The sequence below is a fragment of the Aythya fuligula genome, chromosome 2 (assembly GCF_009819795.1).
Source record: "Aythya fuligula isolate bAytFul2 chromosome 2, bAytFul2.pri, whole genome shotgun sequence".
Classification (NCBI taxonomy): domain Eukaryota; kingdom Metazoa; phylum Chordata; class Aves; order Anseriformes; family Anatidae; genus Aythya; species Aythya fuligula.
The window spans coordinates 27,303,782-27,327,332 of NC_045560.1; the positions used below are offsets into that span (position 1 = coordinate 27,303,782).

The 23,551-nt window shown below is 36.8% G+C and overlaps 1 protein-coding gene across 1 annotated transcript in view; it reads left to right on the forward strand.

Annotated features, from left to right (window-relative positions):
* GLCCI1 (glucocorticoid induced 1) overlaps positions 1-16,505 on the forward strand; it is a 54,175-nt gene extending 37,670 nt beyond the window's left edge. The window contains exons 5-8 of the mRNA XM_032180846.1: positions 1,646-1,798; positions 8,424-8,634; positions 14,504-14,624; positions 15,682-16,505. Of these exons, the coding sequence (XP_032036737.1) occupies positions 1,646-1,798; positions 8,424-8,634; positions 14,504-14,624; positions 15,682-16,030 (834 nt within the window). The 3' untranslated portion in view covers positions 16,031-16,505. The remainder of the gene's footprint in view (positions 1-1,645; positions 1,799-8,423; positions 8,635-14,503; positions 14,625-15,681) is intronic.
* Positions 16,506-23,551: the final 7,046 nt, after the last annotated feature.

Here is a 23,551-nt window from a genome sequence, read left to right on the forward strand (position 1 = left end):
CTCTCTGTCTCTCTCTTATTAGAAAGGTGCTGACACTGTGAAGAATAGCTTTGGCAAATTACATGGGCAAATTACGTGAGCCTGAACTAGACTCTCAGCAGGGTGCAATGGAGGATGCTCCACAGAGTGCCTGTTCTCTAGATATCGCAAACTGACAGTGAAACTGAAACCAAATGGATTTTAAAACTCAGGCAAGGTTCAGTGAATAACTTTGTGAACCTTAAGCCATTTGTAAAAAGCAGTTAATCTTTTCTCATTTGGCAGTACAGACGTTTGAGTTCTGATTAAATTTCATCTACAGTGGATCTTTAACTTGGTCTCCATGTTACTAACAAGCAACTGTTTGATCTCATTAAATGTTTGCTCTGTCATTGTATTTTCTGCCAGCCTTTCTAAATAAGTAGTGTTTCATAAAGAAGCTCTGATGGCTGATCTTTTGTGTTGGTCAGTCCTTTCATGTTCATTCAGTTTAGATAAAATCTCATGTTTAAAACCTGATCTTGTGATGAAGATGTATAAGGAATTAATGTTCTTCGTGAAACTTTTATGCCTCTATAACAAAGGATTCACTGCATTTTGTGTAGGAAGGTATTCTGCTTTCCATCCCAAGGTATGATGTTGCAGGTATCAGTGCCACTATTTGTGCTAAAAACTGTTTTTCATAGGCTGAAATCCACTTAAGACGTGTACTTTGCAGTAACATTCTTTAGCACTTGGAACTCGCTCACACGTTTCTGATTTCTCAATAAAGTGTTCTCTAATGAGACTAGTGAAGTTTTCAGTTCTGGTACTGCTGTGAGAAGCTATCCTGCAGGCACTTTTTTTTTTAACGTTCATTTTGCATGAACTCAACCAAAAAAAGGGGGGAGGGAGAGTCCCACCACCCTAAGGCAATTAACTCAGTAATCTCTTGGAAATGTCCACAGGTATGTTTTACGTTTTGTCTTATCACATGTTGCTGTGGATGAGAGGAAAATATACATTAGGAAGTGACCACTATTGATGGCTGTTAGTGTAGGTGCTAAGCTAAAGCTTTTGGGGTTGACTGTGCAAGACATGCTTTCTTGAGAATGGCTTCTGTTGGTAACAGAACTCCATTTCAACATGTTTTTTCTTTTCCAGAAATCTTGCTTGCATTTTTTTTTAGGTGCTTGATTCTTAAACTCCAATTGTTTTCTTTTAAGACTTCTGAAATTTCTGAAATGTTAGAAGCTAATGAAATTAGAGGTTGAGAATGAATACTTTATTTTTCATTTACTAAAGCCAACAAAGTGCATTAAGTGAATATTTCAGTTGAGTCGTTAAGGTTCAGGAATGTTGCGAAATGCCTTTTAGATCGCAGTTAAAACCATCCACATCCCCCTATTGTGTATTCTGCAGTCTATAAGTCTGAAAAGTACATATACTTGCCTACCTACTGATAAGTAAGGTAGTAGAAAGATTTTATTATAGAATTGTATTGAGTTAAGTAGAGGTGTTTTTAGTGGCTTTTGATTTATGCAGGCATTTTTTAGTTAAATTTGACAAAGATGATCTACATGGCAAATAATACATGGTTTCTTACTTTACCTGCTTTAGTGCTGATCTCAGACTTCTGTTTTATTCCATTTTCCAACTTCAAATCATGTGGCTCTCTACCTTCTAGGCTTCTATTTCCAGATCAGTCCCTATGCCACTGTCAAACATTTCAGTGCCAAAATCAACTGTTTCACGTGTGCCGTGTAATGTAGAAGGAATAAGCCCTGAACTGGAAAAAGTATTCATTAAGGAAAGCAGTGGAAAAGAAGAGGTATCCAAGGTAAGCTTATATTAACGTGCTCATAGTTCGTTTTTTTTCTTTGTAACCTATAAACACGTGAGAAAACTTCCTCATGGCTGAAACTACAAATACTTTTCTTCACAGACATTGTTTGAAAATTGTTTAAATAATTTTTATTTTTAAAAGGGCTATTTTTAAAGGGCCCAGTATTTTTAAAGGGCTACTTAGAATGCCCACCTATGAAGAACTTGAAAGTTTTTGTGAGAAATGTAAGTGCTCAAAAACTTAGATACTTTAGGCTACAGTACTAAGAAGGGACAGAGATTAATTTACTTGCTTCTATTTATTTGTTTTGTTTTTTTAGGCAAGACTTAAGTTTCCTGTGCTCTGCTCAGCTTTTTGGTTTTAATACTTTTCTTCCATAAACCAAATATGAACTGTTTTTACTTCCTAAAACCAACTGTGATCTCTTGTGGGAGATCTCTGTATGGGAAATATAATCTAAGGAGCATTGGAATTCTCATTGAAGACTGTTGCAGTGCTTAGATGACACTTAAAATGTGAAATACTTAGTTTACAGCCACTCATTTCTAAATAACCAATGAAACTTTGCTGTGGTATCAACAACTGCTGTTTTTTTATCTTCTGTAAATTGTAGGTTCTGTTCTTGTGAATGGTCCTCTAATAGCAATTCAGTACACAAATCAAGCTATAAAACTTTAATCGGAGGGTTAAGATTCCAAAACCTGGTATTTGTATTTCTTTATTATGGCAGTAAACTTAAAAAGCTTTGGAATATTCTTGGCTTCTCCAGAGATGTAGATGTGTTCTGTCATTAAGAATAAAATACTGTAGTAGTAAATGTTTTATGCTAGGTTGCCTTTCCCAAAGCTGTCTCATCCCTTTAGAAGGGTCTGTGTTGGGATAGGGAATAAAGGGGGGAAAAAAAAAAAAAAGAAATAACTGAAACCAAAACAAAAAGCCCAAATCAATAAACCTTGTTGCCATCTCCAAAGAGAGTATAAAAAGGTGTATTATAGTGCCACTACTGATGTTGCTATGGCTAGGGTTGTTATCTCTTATGGTTAGAGGACGTTTCATTTATTTATCAGACAAATCATCTTCGTAAATGTTGTCCTTGGGCTTTAACAGCTTATTACTTTGGATGCAGAACTCAGTCTCATAAGTTACTGAATGTACTGGCTCTGGTCCAGCCAAACAGTTAAGCACATACTTAAGTGCATTGTTGGATTGAGGCCAGAGGTGCTCAGCAGTTTACGCAACCAAGGCAATAGTGAACCCTTCGTCCAAACATCTAGTTGGGGAGAGTCTTCAGGCACAAAAGGAGGTCATAAATTAGACATTGCCCTTGAAGTCAAGTCCATCTATGTGGGCAGAGGGCTGTTTCCTGTTACATAACTGTTAATTTCTGTCAGATCTCTTCTGGTGGGACCTAAAGAGGGACTACTAGCACTGTCTTCGAGCTTATTAGATTTCATTGCTTACTTATGGAAGATCATAATAAGAGTAATTTACTGAATCTTACTGCTGGTGAACTTTCTCCTAATGCAGCAATTTAGCTTCTTTTTTAGCCTGGGGGAGTTGGGGCAGCTGGGTTAAAGGTTAGGAATTACTGAACAAAAGATAAACCATAGGAAACCAAAATTCATTAGTTTCACTGCTGGTGAAACAATTTGTTTTTCTTTCAATTTTCTGCCATTCTTTCTAGTAACATTCTATTTAAAAAAAAAAAAATGTAACAATCAAAAGCAATTGGTTGCTTTGGGTGATGTGTGAATGATAAGCATTTTAACAGGCTTGTTTGTAAGATTGGTGGGCAACTAGAGCTTTTCTGGTTTCTTTTAACCTGTTTCCAAGCATACTTCCTGTTTCAGTGCATGTTTAAAACTTAGTATGTAAGGAAAGATTTCTTTTTTTTTTTGTGGTGGGGGAGATACAATTTACAAAAAACACGGAAGAATGATTACCTTTGTTTTTTAGATGCAGTTGCTTATCTAAAATTTAATTCAGATTTAGATGGTATATGAATAGCTTTCTGATTTCTTCCATTTCCTTTCAATAAACACATTTTTACTTAAGTTAAAACAAAATGCATTTTAGTTCTGTTAACTTTTAAAATTTTAGTTTTGTTTTCTTGAACTTTTTTTTGGTTTCTTATCTATTCAGTAGAAATGTGTGAATTTTGGAGCGAACTGTTCCTTAGTTCATCATCTCAAAAGGGGACTAGGTGATGCATAGGACAAAAATAAGTTTGTGGTTAAAGTAGACCTAGTTTATGGATGTTACTTGAATTACTTTTTTAATTTAGCTCCTAGTTAAAATTGGAAACTAGTGAAACTTTTCTTTCATGTTCACACTTTCCTACATAGTCTTTGGATACACAAATCAGTTTCATTTATTTTTAGATTTTTTTATTTTGTAGGGTATGATATTCTGTACTTTGTTTTCCTTCTCACTGACTTCAATTTTGGTCATCCTGCATCATAAAGTTTAAATTGATCTGGAATATATTTTGTTATATCTTTTGCTGACTTAGTTATATGAATTCTTTGGAAACTTTTTTGCCTTTTTCCTACAATCTTCTAGTGATAAAAGTAATTTTACTTCTAGAAGGGTAATTGTAGAGAGAGTAGCCATGTTGTTTTTGTGTTTCACAAAGATAATGGATGATACAGTAATGTCATTAGCTTTTTCTTTTAATAATCTAATTTAGTATAAAGTTTAGTAATACATGGGCAAAACATTCCAAGCATTTTTTCCTTTTCAGTTTGGCCATATATGTATATATTTTTTCAGATCATCCCTCTTGCTTAGTCAGCTGCAGGCATTTTCATTTTCCTTTCATAAAAACAGAGTTAGAGCTGGCATTTTTTTAGTCCCTTTTTAATAGCATCTTTCTCCTCAGGTTTACTAATAAATGTTATTTCATCTTCTAATGCATTTATTCAAAGATCTGGGATATATTTTCCTTCCTGCTTTATAATTTGGTGACTAGCTTTCCAGGAAATTATAGTTGTGTCCCACTACAAATCGTAAGAGGGAATCAGCTTTCTTGTGTAGTTGTGACTGGTTTTTATTCTTTGTCCTGTTGTGATTCTACTATGTCTACAAATGTTGGGGACTTTGGAACAGTAAGATGATGGACTTACTGTATTTAGAAGCTCCCTGTTAGAATACACTGTGAAACTAGTGAAACATGCCCTGCACTTGGAGGCTTACATGGTCATAGGTCTCTTATTAGGAAAAATAGGAAAAATATTACCTCATCTATTTTTCAAATATACAAAAGATATTAGAAATGAAGCAGTTCTGACCAAATGTCATGCAATAAATGTTAAACTGATTCATGTGTTTCTTGTTTAATTTCTAATGCCTCTGGAAGTAGGTAGTAAAATTCTTTTTATATACCTATCAGAAAACTTGGTCCTATAATAAAATGATTGTTTTGCTAATTTGAGCAGAAGACGACTATCTTTACCTTTATCTGAAAGGTCTTTTCTCCCCTCTCCACGTGTTTGTTGCCAGGAGCAGTCTCTTCAAGATACGTGATGTCTTTTTGCATTTGCACCTTGTCTAATGCACTGATGACTGCATTTACGCTAAAAGGCAGAACCAGTTTCCCATATCTGCCTTTGTTGTTCCAGTGTAGAGAATAGTTTCTATATCAGAAGCATTGAATGCTCTGCTCTGAAGAAGTTGCCTCCCAGATAGATGACGGGCTTGTGAAGAACAGATTATTTTTAAGGCTCCCACTAGTATATTATAGTAGCATTCCTGATGCTACTATGGAGGGTGGCTTTAATTTTTTCAAGCAGAAATATTGATACTGGAAAAAAAAGTGAATTTTAACAGTGTATTAAGAAATGCATACTGTTGTTAAATCGAAAGTTTCCATACCTTTGCAGGGAGTTATGAGGATAGTATATAATGTCCAAGAACGTACTGTCCCATAGTGGTTGACTGGTGTCTTGTCGGAATGCATTTGGCATAAAGTTAGTACATGACTGGAGTCTTTTACAAAAAAAAAAAAAAAACCAACAGTATACAGAATGCAGTAATTTCCAGTCATTTTCCATGCATTGAGCATTATGAAAACTAATAACAGCTGTACTGAATTAGCTACCCTATTTCTTGTGCTTTAATGTTGTGAGGGCTTCAGTTTTTAGTATAGTTTAGGAATGACTCATGGAAAGTAACCAGTATTTTTTTTATGTTGATCAGGTTTGATTCATAAGTTCTAAGAAGTGGAATAGTATCTAGCTGATATTTTCATGAAGGGTTTTGCTCTTGTCAAAACCTGGATTCAGTGTGAAGGGGAAGAAATATACAGAAGCACAATAATCTGAAATACTTGTAGGTGCTTTCTATGTGTTAAGTTATTCTACTTGGAAAGAGTGATAAATATTCAGCTTTTTCCACTTGTATATAGAGGCATACTTGAAAATACAGATTACTTTCTATACCTTAAGTTTTAATTCCGTGGAGGCTGAAGTAAGTAATTTGGAATATACTTCCTGACTACATAAGACCACACTGTTTCTACAGGTGTGGAAGAACATCTGTGTTATACTGAAGTCCTGAATTATGTGCTTACCTTTTTTTTTCCTGCCTGGAATCCTTGCTTTACCTGTTATGTAGAGTGTGTGCACTTAATGAGTAGCTGTTCAATGTTTTTGTTTTCTCCCTGTTAGATGTGTCCTAATGCTCACTATTAAACCTTGCTTTGAAGTCAAAAATCTATATTTCTTCCTGTTTTTTTTTTCTATGTAATAGTGTCTCTGAAATGTAATAGTGTCTCTGAAATAGTGTCTCATTCTCTTTTCATCTCACCTGTGTAAGAAGGATGATATCTGTACTTTATGGATGGAGAAACACAAATCCATCAGGCTTCTTCTATAATGTGATTCTTCATGTAATTCAGGGTATTGAATGTCATTTTCAGAGTTTAAAGTGCAGCTCCAGTGGTTTCCTTCTGCATCTGTGAATGAGGAAGACTTTTTTGCAGACCCGGTCCTATACAGACTGGGCTCCCATAAAAGAGAAGGGTTGCCTCAGATGACTTCCTGGCATCTTGTAAAATTTTTGTGAGAGACAGAGACAGAATGCTGTTCTACATGGCAGTTATTTTTTGGTTATGTTAATTGCAAGACTGTTTCCTTTCCACAGCTTCAGTCTTGTTTTCTACCTCTCTTCGGTCTGTGTAACAAATGATATAATGCTTTAGGTCTATCTTGTGCATTGAATGAGTCATGGCCTGTTGGGGGTGATGGGAAGAGCAACACGTAGTCGTGTTGTAACGCATATGCAATGTGAGCAGAACTGTTGGAACAGACTACGCAGCCTTGTCCAAACTTCTGAGCACTTGATGTAGCAACTGTAATGTTCTCTTTATAGCATGTTACTTTGCTTTTAAACGAAATGTGAAATGCTGTTAACTGGAAGGCTCATAAGAAGGGAAGGCTCCTCTGACTTTACTGTGTCTGCCTCTTTGTGTAGTATGGGGTGGTTTTCTGGACAGACTATTGCTGAAGAGAGGAGAATGTGATACTTGGACAGTATACTCTTGTGAAATATTTGGGCTGAATTTTAAGCTCTAGAATGGGCTGTTCTGATTCTGGCATGAATGGAAAAGAAGAAAACAATAAAATAAAAATCTTCACTTGACGTGAAAAGGAAAAAAGGATTCTTGCAGCTAGAACATGTAATCTGTTCTCTATGGCTTGAATACAATCCTCACTGAAGTGAGGATAAAACTATTATTTTAAATCTTGGAGGTATTTTTACCCCTTCACTTTTAACTGGAACCTTAATACTCTTTCTTTCAAAAAAAAAAAAAAAATAGTGCTGTCTTCATGATAAAACTAATTTTCCCACAGGGAGCAAGAAGTAGGGTGTACCAACCTACTACAGTGAACATGTCTGTGCAGTATGTTGCAGACTAGGATGCAAGATCACTCTTGCCAGTGCCAACTAGACTGCTGTCAGCAGGCACTGCTTGCTATCTTAGGTTCAGAACAAAGCTGGTGAATCTTATATAAGCTTGTACTTCTGCTTAGTTCTCAATTTATCCTACAAAAGTGAAGGATGAAGAGTACAGGTGTGTTAGAGGATTACTGCCTACTAGCAAAGCTTGGATAGTTTAATTTGTAACAGTAATTCAGTTTGTTATGACAATAATATGCTGTTGTATTTTGTTTTCTGCTTTTTGTTTTATCCAAATGTGGTATCAGAGTACTTGTTTTTGCTTTATAACAAGTGACCTGTATTGAAGATTGTACTACTAAGTACAATTACGTACAAGGTCTATTTGTCGAGTGTGTGTGAGGGAAGTTGCTTTCTAAAATACCTCTTTTAGCATTTTTCTGATAACACTAATGTGTGTAGATAAATATTGAAGTGTGTTCTATTGTTAACTTTGCATAAGAGGATATAGTTGGCTGGGAACATCTGCATATTATCCCAGCATTGAGCATAATTTATGTTAGTTGTGTCCATTTTACATTACATTAATGTTCTTTCAAACCTGATTTGTTTGCTGTTCTTAAGGCCTTGCCTTATTGCTTCAGCTATGAGTGCTGCAGGCTGACGTTACTTGGGAGTTGGATCTTTTCTCTGTAACCTGAATCGCTTCTTTTTCTTGCAGCCTTTGGATATCCCCGATGGTCGAAGGGCCCCATTACCTGCTCACTATCGTAGTAGTAGTACACGAAGCATTGACACTCAGACTCCATCTGTCCAGGAGCGCAGCAGCAGCTGCAGCAGTCATTCACCGTGTGTCTCTCCCTTTTGCCCTCCTGAATCTCAGGATGGGAGTCCTTGCTCAACAGAAGATTTACTCTATGACCGTGATAAAGGTGAGAGTAGAATGGCCTGCCTTTACCTATGGGAGGCATGTGATGTCCTGCTTTTACAACTACCTTCATTTTACTCATCACATCAGTTTTTGTTTTGTTTGATTGTTGTGGAGGGACTGAAGATTTATCTTTAAAATTGGTTTTGTTTGTTTACATATCTTTTTCCCTCTTGTTTGTGAAACTTCACAAACATCTTCCATAAATATGTCAGAGGAGCACAGCAAACAGCCTTAACTATTTATGAAGATTCTAATGTGAAGAATTCAGATTGTAACATGTTTCTGTTTAAAAAAGGTTTCAAGAAGGTTTGTGTATGTAGGATTGTGATGTATGCTCATCATGAGTGAGTTACTTGCTGATCAAAACAGTGATGAATTTTTGGACTGCTTTAAAAGTACTCTGCTTCTGAACTCATCCCACTTGAAGCTGTTTGGTGAAGAACTCGAATATGAGTTTGAATAATCTGATGGAGAGTAATTATCTGTCACAACCCAAAATTTCTGAATAATTTCTGTTTATATGTCAATATTCTGCATTTTTTCTAAGTCTGTAAAAAGTAGTTTAGTATCGTAGGAGTAATCGAGTAATTAAAGGGTAATTCACAGATAGGACACAGTATGAAAATAGAAGCACTAGTGTAAAAAGACTGGACAGTTCTATTTATGAATGAAATTATTGGGCTAGCTAGACTTGATTCTTTTATCAGCTGCAAATATGGCCCTCTGGAGGGATGCATTTGGAAGAAGTGTGGAAGCTAAGAGTATATTTCACATGAGATGAAAACTAAGATCTTGATTTGGCAACTATTTACTGATTAGCTAAAGGCAGCAGTGTTTTGATGTTATGAGTAAGATTGAAGCTTTGTTTGTAAATATTCTGTTTTAATCATTCTTAAAGTAATTTTAATTCTATGTAATCTAAAAGCAGTAAGATTGGGGCAGAAAAAAATCACACTTCTTTGTTTCTGAAAATTATTGCTTTTCCCTCTTAGATTTAAAAGTAAGTAGTAGAAAGCAAATCCACCAGCCCAAATACTGAACTGGGGGGTGTGTGTGTAAGTTAACCACATGAAAGTAAAAGTCTTAGCACAGCATAATAGGTGGCCATGTTCCAAAAATAACATGGATATCATCTCCCCCCACCACATACTACTTTCATTACTTTCCTTTCTTAGAGTATTTGTGTGAGTTGTAATTTGTCAAGACTGAATCACGATATAGATATCCACTAAAGTACTGGCAGACAACGAAATATCTTGACAGGTAATTTGTTCGTATATGTTCTGAAAACTTGTATGCTAAAAACCAAGGAAATGGAAAGAATCATTCCTTTTACAGTTAGTACTTAATTAACAAAATAACTGGAAACTTTTGGTGTTTTTTATTGGTAGTAAGTAAAGACAGTTTGAAATACTGCATTTAACTTAATGATTTTCAAGGGTTTTATCTTCTATCTAGGATGTTTTTGAACAGCTAATTGGAGTAAAATTTATTGTTGAACTTCATAAGGAGAAGATATTTATTTGTAGGTTTCAATCTTGAGGCTGGCTTTAATGTTAGGTTTGTATTAAAAGCCTGTTTTAGTAGTGGTATATAGGTGATTGTGATAAATGAGCAGCTTTGTAGACTTTAACATAATTGCATTTTTAAATTAAAGATTTATTATACCACATTCATGAAAAATAAAATCTTGAATTGCTCATTGCAGCTTTGTTCTTTATGGGCAAGATAGAAACTAGAAAAACATGTAGCAGTTTCCCAAGAAAAAGTAACTTGTTCAGAGGTTGTAAAAGTGCATTGGTAGCCAGATAGGTGCCATTTACGCTCAGATCATTGAGATCACGGAGGCTGGTTGTTCTGAATAAGAATGTTATCAAAATAAAATAAAATACAAATGACAGATATAAATTATCAAATTATAAATGAGGGATATAGGTAGAAATTATGAAGAAATAGCGAAATTTGAGAGAAAGTTTCTTAACATCTGTACTGATGTGAACTACTTTTTAAAAAACTCATTTTTTTTTGCACGTTCATTTTAAAGTGATGCTGGAATACAACTTCTGCAAGTTTTCTACAAAGCCTTTCAATTTTGAAAAATGTATTTCCAAATATAACCATGTGTAGACATCTTAAACCAAGATTTTCTGTTATTTTTCTCAAGTTGGAGTTTTATGTTCTTTTTCTGCTGGAATAATTTAGATTTACCATTAAAATTACCAGTTTTATAAATGCTCCTGAGTGTTTCTGAATAGGAAATGAAGGTTAGTAGTTTGAGACTCATAAGCAGTGCAAGGAGCCAGCACTCGTACAGACACAGCACTGCTTTACATTTCTAAAGCATCTTTTATTTCTTGTGCAAAGCTGTGCTTTGGCCTGAGGCCCTCACAGCTGCTCTTTGGACTGTATCAGCTGTTTGGTTTACTTTTTTGCAAGGAGCTGCTAAATCTATTGAATTTTTCAAAAGAAACTGAATGCTAAATTTCAGAGAAGGATCACAACCCTGGTCTAAATAAGAGTAGTGGTACTAAATAGTATAAATTGGAGCAGAGAAGGAAGGGTGGGAAAGTATTTTCATGCCAGCTGGCTTTTATGATTTTGTTTTCAAATATCAGCCTACTGCAAGATAAGTGTAATGCCTTGCTGCATTAAAGCTACCGGTTTCAGTAGATCTGTTTTATGATGCTCTGCTCCTTGAGACTAAAATTTTAGAGTGCCATGTAGCATACTTAGTAACTGTGACAGAGGTGAAATTCAAAGCCATCCTAATATATAAGATGAAATGATTTTTTTTCGTATGAAAATAGTGTAACCTGTTTTTCAGGGATTTTGATTTAGGTGCTTCTGCATAGGATTGTGTATTCCTGCTGTTGCTAGCGGGCTGTAACAAGCAGTGTATTCATGAAGATGCTATCTCTTGGACTGGAGATATTTTTTTTTTTTTTTAACTTCTGGGCATCTGATTCATAGTTTTTAAAATTAAAATTGTATGAGAAGTCTTTGGGCAGTCTTAAAAAAAAAAAAAAAAAAAAAAACACGAAAAACAAAGGCATTTTTGATCTTGGAAAATCCTTTTGAACCTATCAGACCAGATCCCAAGGTTCACTGACAGTTTCTTGTTTCATTTAAGTTGTGTCACTCAAAATAAATTGTTCTACGGGTTCTCTTAATCTTTCTTTTCTGTTATTATAATATATGCAAGCTAAAGTTGTGGTGTTAAATATTTTGGTTAAAATAATATTGTTTAGTCTCTAATTACAATTTCAAACATTTTCTAGATAATGGACTGTCCGTTTTAAATATTTATATTCAGAAATTTTGTGTAATAAGGCTCCATATTGTCTTCAGCGCAGTTATGGTAACAAAGCTTGCTTTAGAGGTTACATCTGTTAATCTTCAATCATTGTCATCATAATGAAATTTGATTAGTTTGTTGAAATACGCCAGCAGAGCACACCCTACTGGTGGGAGCCTGGAAGATGCAGATGACAGAGCATGCATTACAGTCTCTGAGAAAGTAAAATAAATAAATAAATAAAACCATGTGTGAATACAATTGTTCGAGAATTGCATTTGCAGTGTCGTTAAGGATTAATGATGTTACAGTTCAGCACTTAAGACCTTACAGGATACACACCTACGGACTGGCTTAAGCCACAGACTTCCTCTTATCACTTCAGCTAATGATCTGTTCTTCTCAGGACCCTTCCGTTCTAACTCTGCTGCTGTACGTGTAGAACTAACACTAAGCTTATATGTTTCAGCCTCCTAGTAACCTCATGTATTTTTCAAATGTTCATGTGATGTGTTTGGTCGAAATTAAAAGCTAAGAATTTAGTAAGCTTTAGAAGCTCAGGGAGGCAAAGGGAGGAACAGATGAGTTAAATTATATTGTATATTTTTTCCATGTTTAACAGCTGTCCTGTATAGAAAGTTTCAGCCAAACAGGGCTAAATAAACCAAAAACTTTATTGAAAACTGTACTGGCTAGACAACACACTGAATCTTCCAAGAACTGACTTAACTTTGAATGCAGTTTGATTCTTTCCTTGGATGTACTTCCACAGTTTTCCAGTATTCACTGGAATGAACAGTAGCTCATTTTACATTTCAGAGTTCTTAAATAGAAACTTGGATCTTCAATTTTAAATATTAGAAGAAGGAAACAAACTGTCTGGGTTCTGTTAATGATTTCTGTGTTTGCAATGAGCTGTGTGGGCCAACAGTGGATAGATTCCAAAAGACCATCGTGTGCTCAGCTTGACAAATATCTGTATTGTCTCTAGGCTTTTTCTGCTTTTATACAGTTAACACCAAAAATTCTGTAAATAACAAGTCTGTGTTCACTATAGAGCAGGAAAGAGCAGAATAATCAATATACTACTGAGGTCCACTTCAACCATTTTCTCGTATCTTTCATAGTAAAAAAAAAAAAAAAAGTGACATTTCAGTTGATTTGTCTTGTAAAGGAAGCACTGATATTTCAAAACCTCTAATGATCAGCCTCTGTATTTGAGTCATGCTTATACAAGTGTTTATGTAGTTACTGTTTGCAGGCTCTTAACGAAAACCTTACATGCTTCAGTGAATCTGGATTATAATGCTTGAAGCTTTGGTTGGTCTTCCACTGTTGCCTGAAAGGCACACATGAACAGCAGCAGAATAAACAAAGGTATCTGAGATAAAAATGCTAGGGTATCCCAGTCTCGTGGAAAGACTTGAAAGGAGCTAAAGCAGGAGCTGTTAGCTCTCTTCAAGTTACATTCACTTGTAAGTTGGTGGATCCTTTACAATCTTGCCTTTTCTACTCATTTTAATTGTAAACCCATGCACAGAACATGGAGCTACTAATATTAGCCTGAGATAGCTGTTGCTCTTTGAAAAAGTAGAAGCCACTGCAGAAAGCTAAATTTCTGTAATCATTTTTGTACATACTTTGTCTTAATGCATTGAATGTTCTGTTTTCAAGATGAAGGGAAGGGTGGTTCACTTTCTGTTTAAAGTGAACCGTTTTGTGGTCTTAGTCTGTCAAACTTTTGTTCTTCTGATGCTACCAGAGTTGTCTTATCTCAGATTTGCCAAGAAGTACAATGAAGTCTACCTGCTGTGGAGTCTGTCTTGTGTCCTAGGTGTTTATGTCTTCAGTTCTAAACTTGTTTGGTAATCATCTGTAAAAAAAAAAAAAAAAAAAAAAAAAATACACAGGCAGCTAGAGTCATGAAGAATACCTAGATCTTATAGTTAGTAGTGAGGACAGAATTGAATTATGAAAGTTTTTACTCTGGATACTAAAACAACTAAATTGTGAACCCAGTAAGGTAGAAGATTGCAATGATGAGATATCAGTACCTGTATTACAAATGTGCTTTGTTTCTTTGCAAATTCTGAACTGTTCATGAGACTTATGAGGTCAATGTTCCCGTGAATTGTTTTAACATATGATGTGCTGTATACACACACTTTCAATAACCGTGTTTATACAGTGAAAAGGCATATTATCATTACCACTCATAATTCTTCTGTATGTGTTATGCATATTACCTTGTTTATTTATGTTTTTTGAATTACATAATAAAGAGTTTGTTTCCAGGATCACAGCTCTGCTTTGTTCCAGTTGCAGAGTTCTGGATGAAAATACCCTCCTGCTATGTGTTGTTTGTTATGTGATAGATTGTTGCTGCACTGAAGCTTTTATTTAGAAGAAATGTGCTATACAAGGGTGTTAGAAGTAGTCTGCAATAAAGGAAGCATTGTGGTAGAAGCAAACCAGCATAGTGGCTAAATTGTGAAAAAAGGCATCTTGTTTGGAAGTCAAATTTAATTAAAAAGCACTCTCAATCTCTAGTAATATAACTGCTTTAAATTTTCAGACAGTGGGAGTAGCTCACCGTTGCCCAAGTATGCCTCATCTCCCAAACCAAACAACAGCTACATGTTCAAACGAGAGCCCCCAGAGGGATGTGAGCGAGTGAAGGTCTTTGAGGAAATGTCGTAAGTAATGCCTTTTATATCAGCTGGTATCTGCAAAGCAGTAAACCTGTTTACTGAGCCTATTCAACTGCAGATGAATAAACTATTCCAGCTGATGGGTTTTTCAGGAGCAAACTATTCTTAGAGTTTGCACAGAAGAGAAATTGAAGTGTTCACGTTGGTTTGAAGAAGAAATGGAGTCTTTTATGCTTGAACTCTTTTTGTGCATTTATAAAAGGCAACAAAAACCCAAGCAGAAAAGCTAAGGTACATTTAATTTCCTAAGCATTTATAAGCCTCTTTCCATATATTTTTATGAACTTTGTAAATATTTGTGGCTGAAAACAAAAACTCTGTTATTTTTTATCAATTCAATCATAGGTTACATTTTGATGTGTATAAAGCATATAAAATGGAATGAAACCTATGTGAAGTGTTGGTAGGCGGTATATTTAATGGCAGACTTTGCTCAACAGCAGAACTATTGAGCAAGAAGTCAGAAATTAAACTGTTGGATGTTTTTTTCCCTAGACTCAGCAGTATTTGAGCACATGCTGTCGAGGTTGCATGCTTAGCTCCTGTGGATGAAAGCATTAAGAAAGGGATGGTTCTTGCTCTTAATAGCATTCGTTGCCTGCTGGATGGTGAAGGAGCAATGTTGTGTTGTGGAGGAAGCCTCCAAAAAAATTACGGAATATGGGAAAGGAGAGGTTTATTTTATGGAGTTTCTCAAAGGGAATTAATATGACCGTGCGTTGTTGCTGCAGTGTTATTATTAAAGAAAGATTTGGGTCATTCCAAATTACCATGGCATTTTTTCATGTGCATATGTAGTGCAGACTTTTGTCTTGCTGGAAGTTGCATGTTTATCCAGTAACAGTCAAGTCATTTTTGTGACGGCACTATTTTTCATGCTGTGGATCAGTTAGCTGACTACCAATATGGAAGATGTTTGCCCCTCTGTCCAATTAATCCCATTCCTGGTCATTCACATTTTAGCAATTTGTAGAACCACAAAGTTTGTGACACACACAACCACCTTCGTTGGCCAGGTGTATAATCTCTTTTCTTGTTGTAGGTCTCGTCAGCCTGTCTCAACCCCTCTCTTTTCATGTCCTGACAAAAACAAGGTTAACTTCATCCCAACCGGATCAGCTTTCTGTCCTGTAAAACTTCTGGGCCCCCTACTTCCAGCTTCAGACCTGACGCTGAAGAACTCTCCCAACTCTGGTCAAAGCACAGCTTTGAGTACCCTGACTGTTGAGCAGCTTTCGTCTCGGGTCTCTTTCTCATCTCTGTCAGATGACACCAGCACAATGGACTCTACAGAGGTCTCGGTACAGCAACCATCCCAGCAGCAGCAGCCGCTTTTGCAAGAAATTCAGACTGAAGATCATTCCTCTCCTCAGAGCTACGCGTTAATCTAGACCAAGGTGGAGCAGGCCTCTGCCCCAAAGCAAGGATTGAGGAGATAACGTCTCAGATACATCTGCATGAGGTGGCAACCTTTCAGAACAAAACAGAATACTTAGCAGCATTTGAAAAAATATCTCAACGCTGTTCTTGGCAGGGACAGAATTCATATTCAGCATTTTTTTGTGAGAAAGCAGTAATGCCTGCAAAATCCATATATCATTAAGCGTTTTAAGTGGAGACTATGCATTTCATAGTATGTTTGACCAGATTAGTACTGTGTCCTGTGTTCTGTTTCAAATTCTACAGTATAAATAAGCTCTATATATATATAAAAAAAAAAAAAAAGTTGCCTGTCTGAATAGAAAATGTCTTGCTGTGTTGTGTCCTATGGAAAATACTGTACTTCAGGATTATGTTTACAATTGATCCAGGTGTTTGTTTCTAACTTCTGTAATACACACAATGCAAAAAAAAAAAAAAAAAAAATGGCCACAACAGTTGCACAGTGCCCACCCTATGGCCTAGCTTCAGGTACTTCTCTCGAAGTGTAAACTCAGGTAACTTGGAATGTATATCATATTGGGATATAAAATATTTTACAGCTACAAAGCTAAAGAGGGAACATCACTCTTTTGCCTTTCCTTATTTTATGCATTAATATTTCCTCATTACATTCCACTTTCTTGGAATAAGTGCATTCAGCTCCAGGTGAATGATGACCCTGGACATGGGTGAACATGAGGAGAACCAGCAAATCTGTGATGTATATCACTTTGTCATGTGCTTACAAGTAAAAACAACTGTTGCATTTACTGTCATTTCAATATATGTAAAATGTGGCATTTAAAGGTTTCAGGTGTTGCTCAGTTAATGACTGTTAAACTGTTGCAAATAAAGTGTTCAGTACTAGGCTGTACATGAGAAACATTCCACATTGTGTGTGAGAGGATTTTGAAAGACAAGAATGTTTTTGTTCAAGGACAGAAATTCTTTCAGGTTTCACAGGGGGTGATGGGGATTTCCTCTCATGTTTTTGTTGGCAGTTAAGGATGTGAAATGCTACTGTTACCGTCTAAAAGTCAAATTAATGTTTAGTTTCTCTTTTGGAAATGTTCATTCATTTGCTGGTTGGAACTAGGTTTTCAGATTTTTGTCAAGCAGTGTTAGATGAGCAGCATTTTATTTATATAGTGAGTAATTGTGTTTGGATTGAAGTCCAAAAGTAGCAAGTGGGTGTTTTAAGAGGGGTGGGGAAAACAATAGTTTTAAGTTCGTGTTACGTAATCAAAGCTTGTCCCGTAACTTTTGCTTACTTAAGTTGTGTGTGTAAAAGTGTGTTTTCCCCCCTCCTTAAGTATGAATAAAAAAAATCCTGGTGAAATAATCCTGGTTTTGCAGGCTGGACGCTTTCTCAAAATAGTACATGGCAAGAACGGTTTAGTGGTGCTCTTCTGTTGTACTAGAACAAGAGCACTGCTTTCAGAGATAATTTCCTGTGATACAAAGAGGACCCCAAAGGCAAAATAAACTTGATGTTCTTGCTCCATTGCTTTCAGCTCAGTGGAACTACATTTGTGCTGTCTGCTCCTAAGAGAATAAGGCTCACCTTTTCCAGGAATTGAGGAGATTAGTAGCCTGCAGCTACTGAGCATTTAAACTTGCTCCATTATTCTTTTTTTTTTCTTCTTTTGAAGATGAGATTGGAGGGGGTGAGAGTGAACCACCAATAACTGCTCACTAAATACATGCTTTCTTTGGAGATAATGCATGGTTTCCTTTTTATTACGAAGGTTTTGTTAATGCTGTCTTACAAGGTGGAATTTGCAGCCTATAAAAGTCACTTTTTTTGGCTCCCCTTGCAGAAAACATAAGGAGAGAGAGGTCTGTCTCTAACCATTTTCATGTGAAAAACCTGCTTGAAACACAACAGCCATCTTTAAACCCTACTAATCTCAGGCCTAGGTGAAAACACTATATTTTATAGATTGAAGATAAAGGGGAGAAAATACTCATGATGTAAGTATCAATTCCTTTTAATATTTTTCCTTCTAGATTAACATTGCAGTATGATGACCTTTTTATTCTCTGGTTTTATCCAGATAAGAAATCGTAGTCTCAGTTGTTGGTGTTAGGTTACCAGGGGATACGATGAGTTGTTTTTAGATCAGTGATGAACTCTGTACAATAATTGCAATGCCATTACGTGTTCTTTTTATTTTTTTTCCATGAGAAACTAAATATTAATTAAATTGCACATTTGTTCTTAGCAGATTTGAAGGTTTTGAACCAAATGTGTTAAAGCTAATGCTTTGCCATGTAAATTTCCCAGCAGTTGTTTATCTCAATTGTATTCTACATCCAGCTGTAGAAATTTGTCAAATATTGTTTAAAGTTTTGTACATAGTTGTACTGTTATTTCTAGCCACTGTGCTGAACAGTATTCAAGTTATCACACAATATTGCTTTACACAAGGAAGTGTGTGGCTTTTGTTTTGTATTTTTTTTTTGGTATAGAAGTTCCTGTGTCTTATTTAAATAAAAACTATAGTTAAAAAAAAATTGTGTGTGGGGGGGGGACAAAAGCAGTGGTTCATTTATTTGTTTTGGAAACTGTGTATGAAACCCCATAGAATGAGATTAAAGTTTAATATTGTTCCAAATTTGCATCTAGAACAGTGTCAACCATCTATCTTTATGACCATTGTGCTACATCTTACCTACTAATTTTTTCAAAAACATTACATTCTAAGGAGGAAAGAATATCTTTTTTTTAAAAAGTGCTATTTTTAGCATATTTAACTATTTAGCTATTTGATAATGAACTTTGTCTTTCCTCGGAACATAGGAAAAACAGGCATTATTGGAAACTGTGCATCCACTGCTGTGTTTGTGGTACGGCTAATTTCAAGTTATCTGTTAGCTTATGAAAGCCATTAGATGTTTCACTATGTGAAACTAAACTAAAACCTTAAAGGATGTGGTATAAATCTACTGACAGTCTTGGTTTCATGTTGTTTTGTGTGAGTCAAATGATTGTCATTTGACTTGCAAAATAATTCTTTCCAGATGAGGAGGGGGGAGGAGGGAGGAAAAAAGAAGAAAAATACTTAAATACATGTAAATCCTCCAGAGTTGGTGTTTACTGAAAAGCACCATGGCAATAACCAGTAAGCATGGTTTAATACATATTATCCCAGAGTCAAAATTTAGGATTTCAGCATCCCAACGATTACAAGGTTTATGCGTGACTGTGTTAAAAACATTAACTGAAACTTAAGTGCTGACAGTCTGGAGCTTCAAAGGCTGTAGTATCCTACCCTGCTCTGAAAACAGTTGATGCACATCACTCATTTCATCATAAGCTTATATGGCTTACTAGGGAAAGCTTTGTGGCTGTCTTGCTCTCAGAAAGGATTTGGCTGCTGCAGCTTCAGTCTGTCCTGGTGTGGGAAGGCATTTGCTTCTCAAGAATTCCTTCAGCAAAAGCACCTAGCTTACCCTAGAAGACGTGATACAACTTGTACTGTGAATGACTTTTTCTCACCATCCCTGTGACTGCAGGCCCTTGCCTTGTTAGTTTATGGTTGTGGTAACATGCAGCTTTGTAGCTCACTGCATACATCTTCCTGAGAGAACAATGAAGATGAGCAGCCTAAAATGAGCTGAGAATAGAGTGGTAATGAAATGGTTTTGCATTGTGTCCCTGCTTTCATGGAAGGATTTTCCTTGACTTGCATGTTATATTTCCTAGCAGTTCATGGCTCTAGTTCATGGCTCTGGCAGGGGACCCTTTGGGACACTTTGGAGGCTGTGGAGGAGTGTGTAAAGGGAGCCCTTGAGGATGCTGGGCCAGGGGCAGCAGATAGTGACCTGCTTGTTTTAGGAAGCAGGGCGCTGTCAGGGAAATGATTTATGGCTTCCTGGCAAATCACCTCTTGGGAAGGGCCAGACAGCGGCCTGTGGGTAGAGCCTCAATATCTTCCCAGTATTTAAACATAAGCCTGGGGTAATACAAAATAAACAGAAGAAATGGAATGGATTAGAGATGTCAGCTGATGTTGCAGTTGCAGGCAAAGACCACCGAGTCTTAGCGAACTCGCTCTGGGCCTTGCTTGGTGATAGCAGGTCGATACGTAGAACTGTTTCTTGAGGTAAAATCCGAGCAGCCTGGAGATGACAGGCGGCCGGTAGGAGTATAAATCAATTACTGCTGTAAAACAGCCTGGCTTGCTCTGCAAAACGCAGCCCTGCAAACAGAAACTTGAAGCTGCGCAACTGGGAGGAAATAACCATAGTTCCGGCAATGTGTTTCCAGAACCTAAATGCAAGGAAAAAGTGATTGAAGCTAGGAAAGTACATTTGTTAATGGGCTGCACACGTACTGCCATTCCTTGTGTGGTGCTTGGCTAAAGGAAGTTGTTTGATCAAAGATCGTCAAGCAGTTAAAATATGTGTATCTTGTCTCTGTTTGCATTAGTGTAACCACTCCAGGAAAACTATCTGGTTCAAGAAAAACCGTAAAAGGTTGGAGAAGGTTCAGGAAAGGGCTCTAGGAATGAGTGAGATACTGGAAAAAAACACACAGCAAAGTTTTGCATTTAACTTAACAGATGAAGACTAATTTAATTCCAGTTAGTAAATACCTGTATAGAATATGCTTAGTATCAAGCTAGTTAAATTTAAAAGAATAAAACAGACTATGAAGCTAGATAAATACATACTAGAAATATGGATTGATTTATTTTCTAGCCCTAAGGGTAGTCGGGTACTTGGCCATCTTGGAAAGGTGGATTGTCAAGCACTGGTATGCTTAGTGTGAGGTGGTTTTACAAAAGGTGCTCTCAAAGAAGAATCAGTTTCTGAAAGTTGAAATGCTGCTACTGTGTAGATGACAGAAGACAATGTTAAGTCCTAGTAGCTCATGATTATGTTGGGCTTTTTACATTTCACTTGACATTGAAGAGGCATTTTTTAACAAACCTGAAGCATTCTTGCATCACTGAAAAAATAGCATCCTGAAATATTTTTTAACTGGGGTGGGGGTGGGTGGGGTTAACACTTTTTTAAACCTTTCTGCAATATTCTTTGAAGATAACTTCTGAAGATTTTTGCTTTGCATCACACTTGAATGAAGCCTCCAGTGAAGCAGAGGTGGCTGACTAGCTTTAGAGTTGTTTTGATTTCTGTCACCTCCTCAATAATGCTGTGATTTTGGACAGATGGCGAGGAACTAGAGTAGGTGGTGCCTTTTCAGAGTGCATTGGTCAGAGAAATAATGTGTCAAGTGGAGCTGATAGGAAGATGTTGATTGAGAAGGTAGAGTGTTTCCTCAGTAAAGACCTCAGTGGAGGTGAGTGAATATGGATATTAAACTGCTAATTCAACAAGAAAGAATAGGAATCAGATCAAGCTTGATAGATGACCCCCCACCCCCTTTTTTTTTTTTTTTTTTTTTAAGAAGAACTTGAAATTTTATGTCAGGTTGTAACAAGTTCTGATTTTAAATTGGCTGCCTTGAGCTGTAGCCTGGAAGCTCAGAAACAGAAAAGCTGAAAGCCTGGGAGAACAAGAAGTTTTCAAATCTTTTTTTCTTCCCTCTGAATTAGTGACTGTGCTTGTTAACGAAGCACAATTATACTAAACTATGCCTGTAGAAAAGTAATTTCTGGTGGTGGTTGGATTTTGTGTGTGTATGTGCATAGTGAAGTGCGTGGCTAAACTTCGCAGGGATTTGTACAGCTGTTGGTTGGGTTTGCTCAGGGCAGCATATGTTTTGTAATACTCATGGTAATATGCTTCTTGCACCCTTGCTTTAACTTTTAGCTCTCCAAATAAGCTGCAAGTCAATAGCCTTTTTTTAAATACAGACTGGGAGGCATAGTGGTCACGTTAAGTAATTATGGATGTCTAACTGCTTGCTGAAAGAGCAGCTGAGGTCTAAGAGGGTCACTGAGATTTTGGCAGAAGGAGGTTCTTTCTCCAAGGAGGAAAAAGCTGAGAGAGAGTAGATTCCTTGTTGAGGTTTGGTGCCAAGAATATGGGTGATGCAATTCCTCCATTCTGATTTTTATTTGGATAAGAATTTCTAGTTTTGCCCTATGTTTGTGATGCAGAAGTTTCTCAGGGGGTAACAGCCTCCCTTTCCATAAGATTGGTGGTATCTTTGGGCTTGTTACATCAGGAAGGAAGAACTCATTCGTGTGAAGAATGAAGAAAGGGTGTTGCCTTTGGAAACAAAACCTTGTTTTCAGGAAACAAAACCAAATGCCTGGCTCTGCTTTTGTGATTCCTTTGGATTAATTCTAATTCATTGCACCTCCTGAGAAAGCTCTGAAAAATATGTAGCATTTCAATATCGATCTCTGAAAAAAATGTGTAAGGTGTAGCCTACATTGCTATGACAGTGCAGGGATGGTACCATACTACAGGCTTTCACTGCATGGTCTTACCTTAGATGGGGTGAGTGTATGTTAAGGATTGCCACCTCATTCAGGGACTTTTATTTATGAACTGAAGTTGGGTACAGCAGAGGATATGATCGTTGTCTGTTCTGGTGGATAATGCTAAGGAGAGAGTTCAGACAGTTGTTGAGTTCAGGTACCAGGAAGGACTTCCTGTTTTGACCCTCTTCTTGAGGGAAATGCCTGCAACCTAAGAAAAAAAAATGTTGGTAATAGGTCTTTCACCTTTCAAGCAACAGGAGAACAAAAGCAGCGTATGCTCCACCTCTACGTGATTTGGAGGATTGTCTTGTATCTGTGTATTTGTACATACAGGATGTTCCTTGGGTTAGGAAGAAAGCAGATGCCTTGATGCTCCCCATGAGCATAAACCTGGGTAGATGTAACCCAAATCAAGCCATCGGTAGGTTGAAGTCTGTGTCTCTGGTGGCCTCCTAACTGATAGGCTGTTGAGTGCAGCGCTGTTGAGTAATTGTTTTTTGAAAGTGGCAAAAAAAATGTATCCACTAAGTGACAAAGTGTACCTACTAGACTGGCCAGCAAACTAGATGCTGAGCAAAGAGTGAAGTTTGTGAATCCTGTGACTGCTTCAGTGTGGGACGCCCCAGGTGCCTGAGGTCTTTGGTATCTGCATAGCTGCCCTTGGTGTAGGTGCTTGTGGAAACACATTGAGGGAAACTGAAATGCGTGGAGATTTGTGTGTCTTTGGGATCAGGGACTGTTGAATAGAATTGGAAGATTATTCTGGACATGGCAAGTCAATTTGTGGGTATAACCCTGGTGATCATAAATGTCATAGTTGTCGTAAATATCAACTGGAACTGGGTTGCTCGCATCATGTCCAGTTGGGTTTGGAGACTCTCTGGGGATGGAGACCATACCCCTCTGGGCAACATATTCCAGTGTCTGACCACACTCACAGTGAAAAAGTAATTCTTATGTTTAAATGGTATTTCATGTGTTTCAGTTTGTGCCCATTGTCTCCACTGAGAAAAGTTTGGCTCCAATTTTTTTTGGCACCCTGTTTCCTGCCTATCTTCAGGCCTGCTTCCCTGTCCATGTGTCTACATG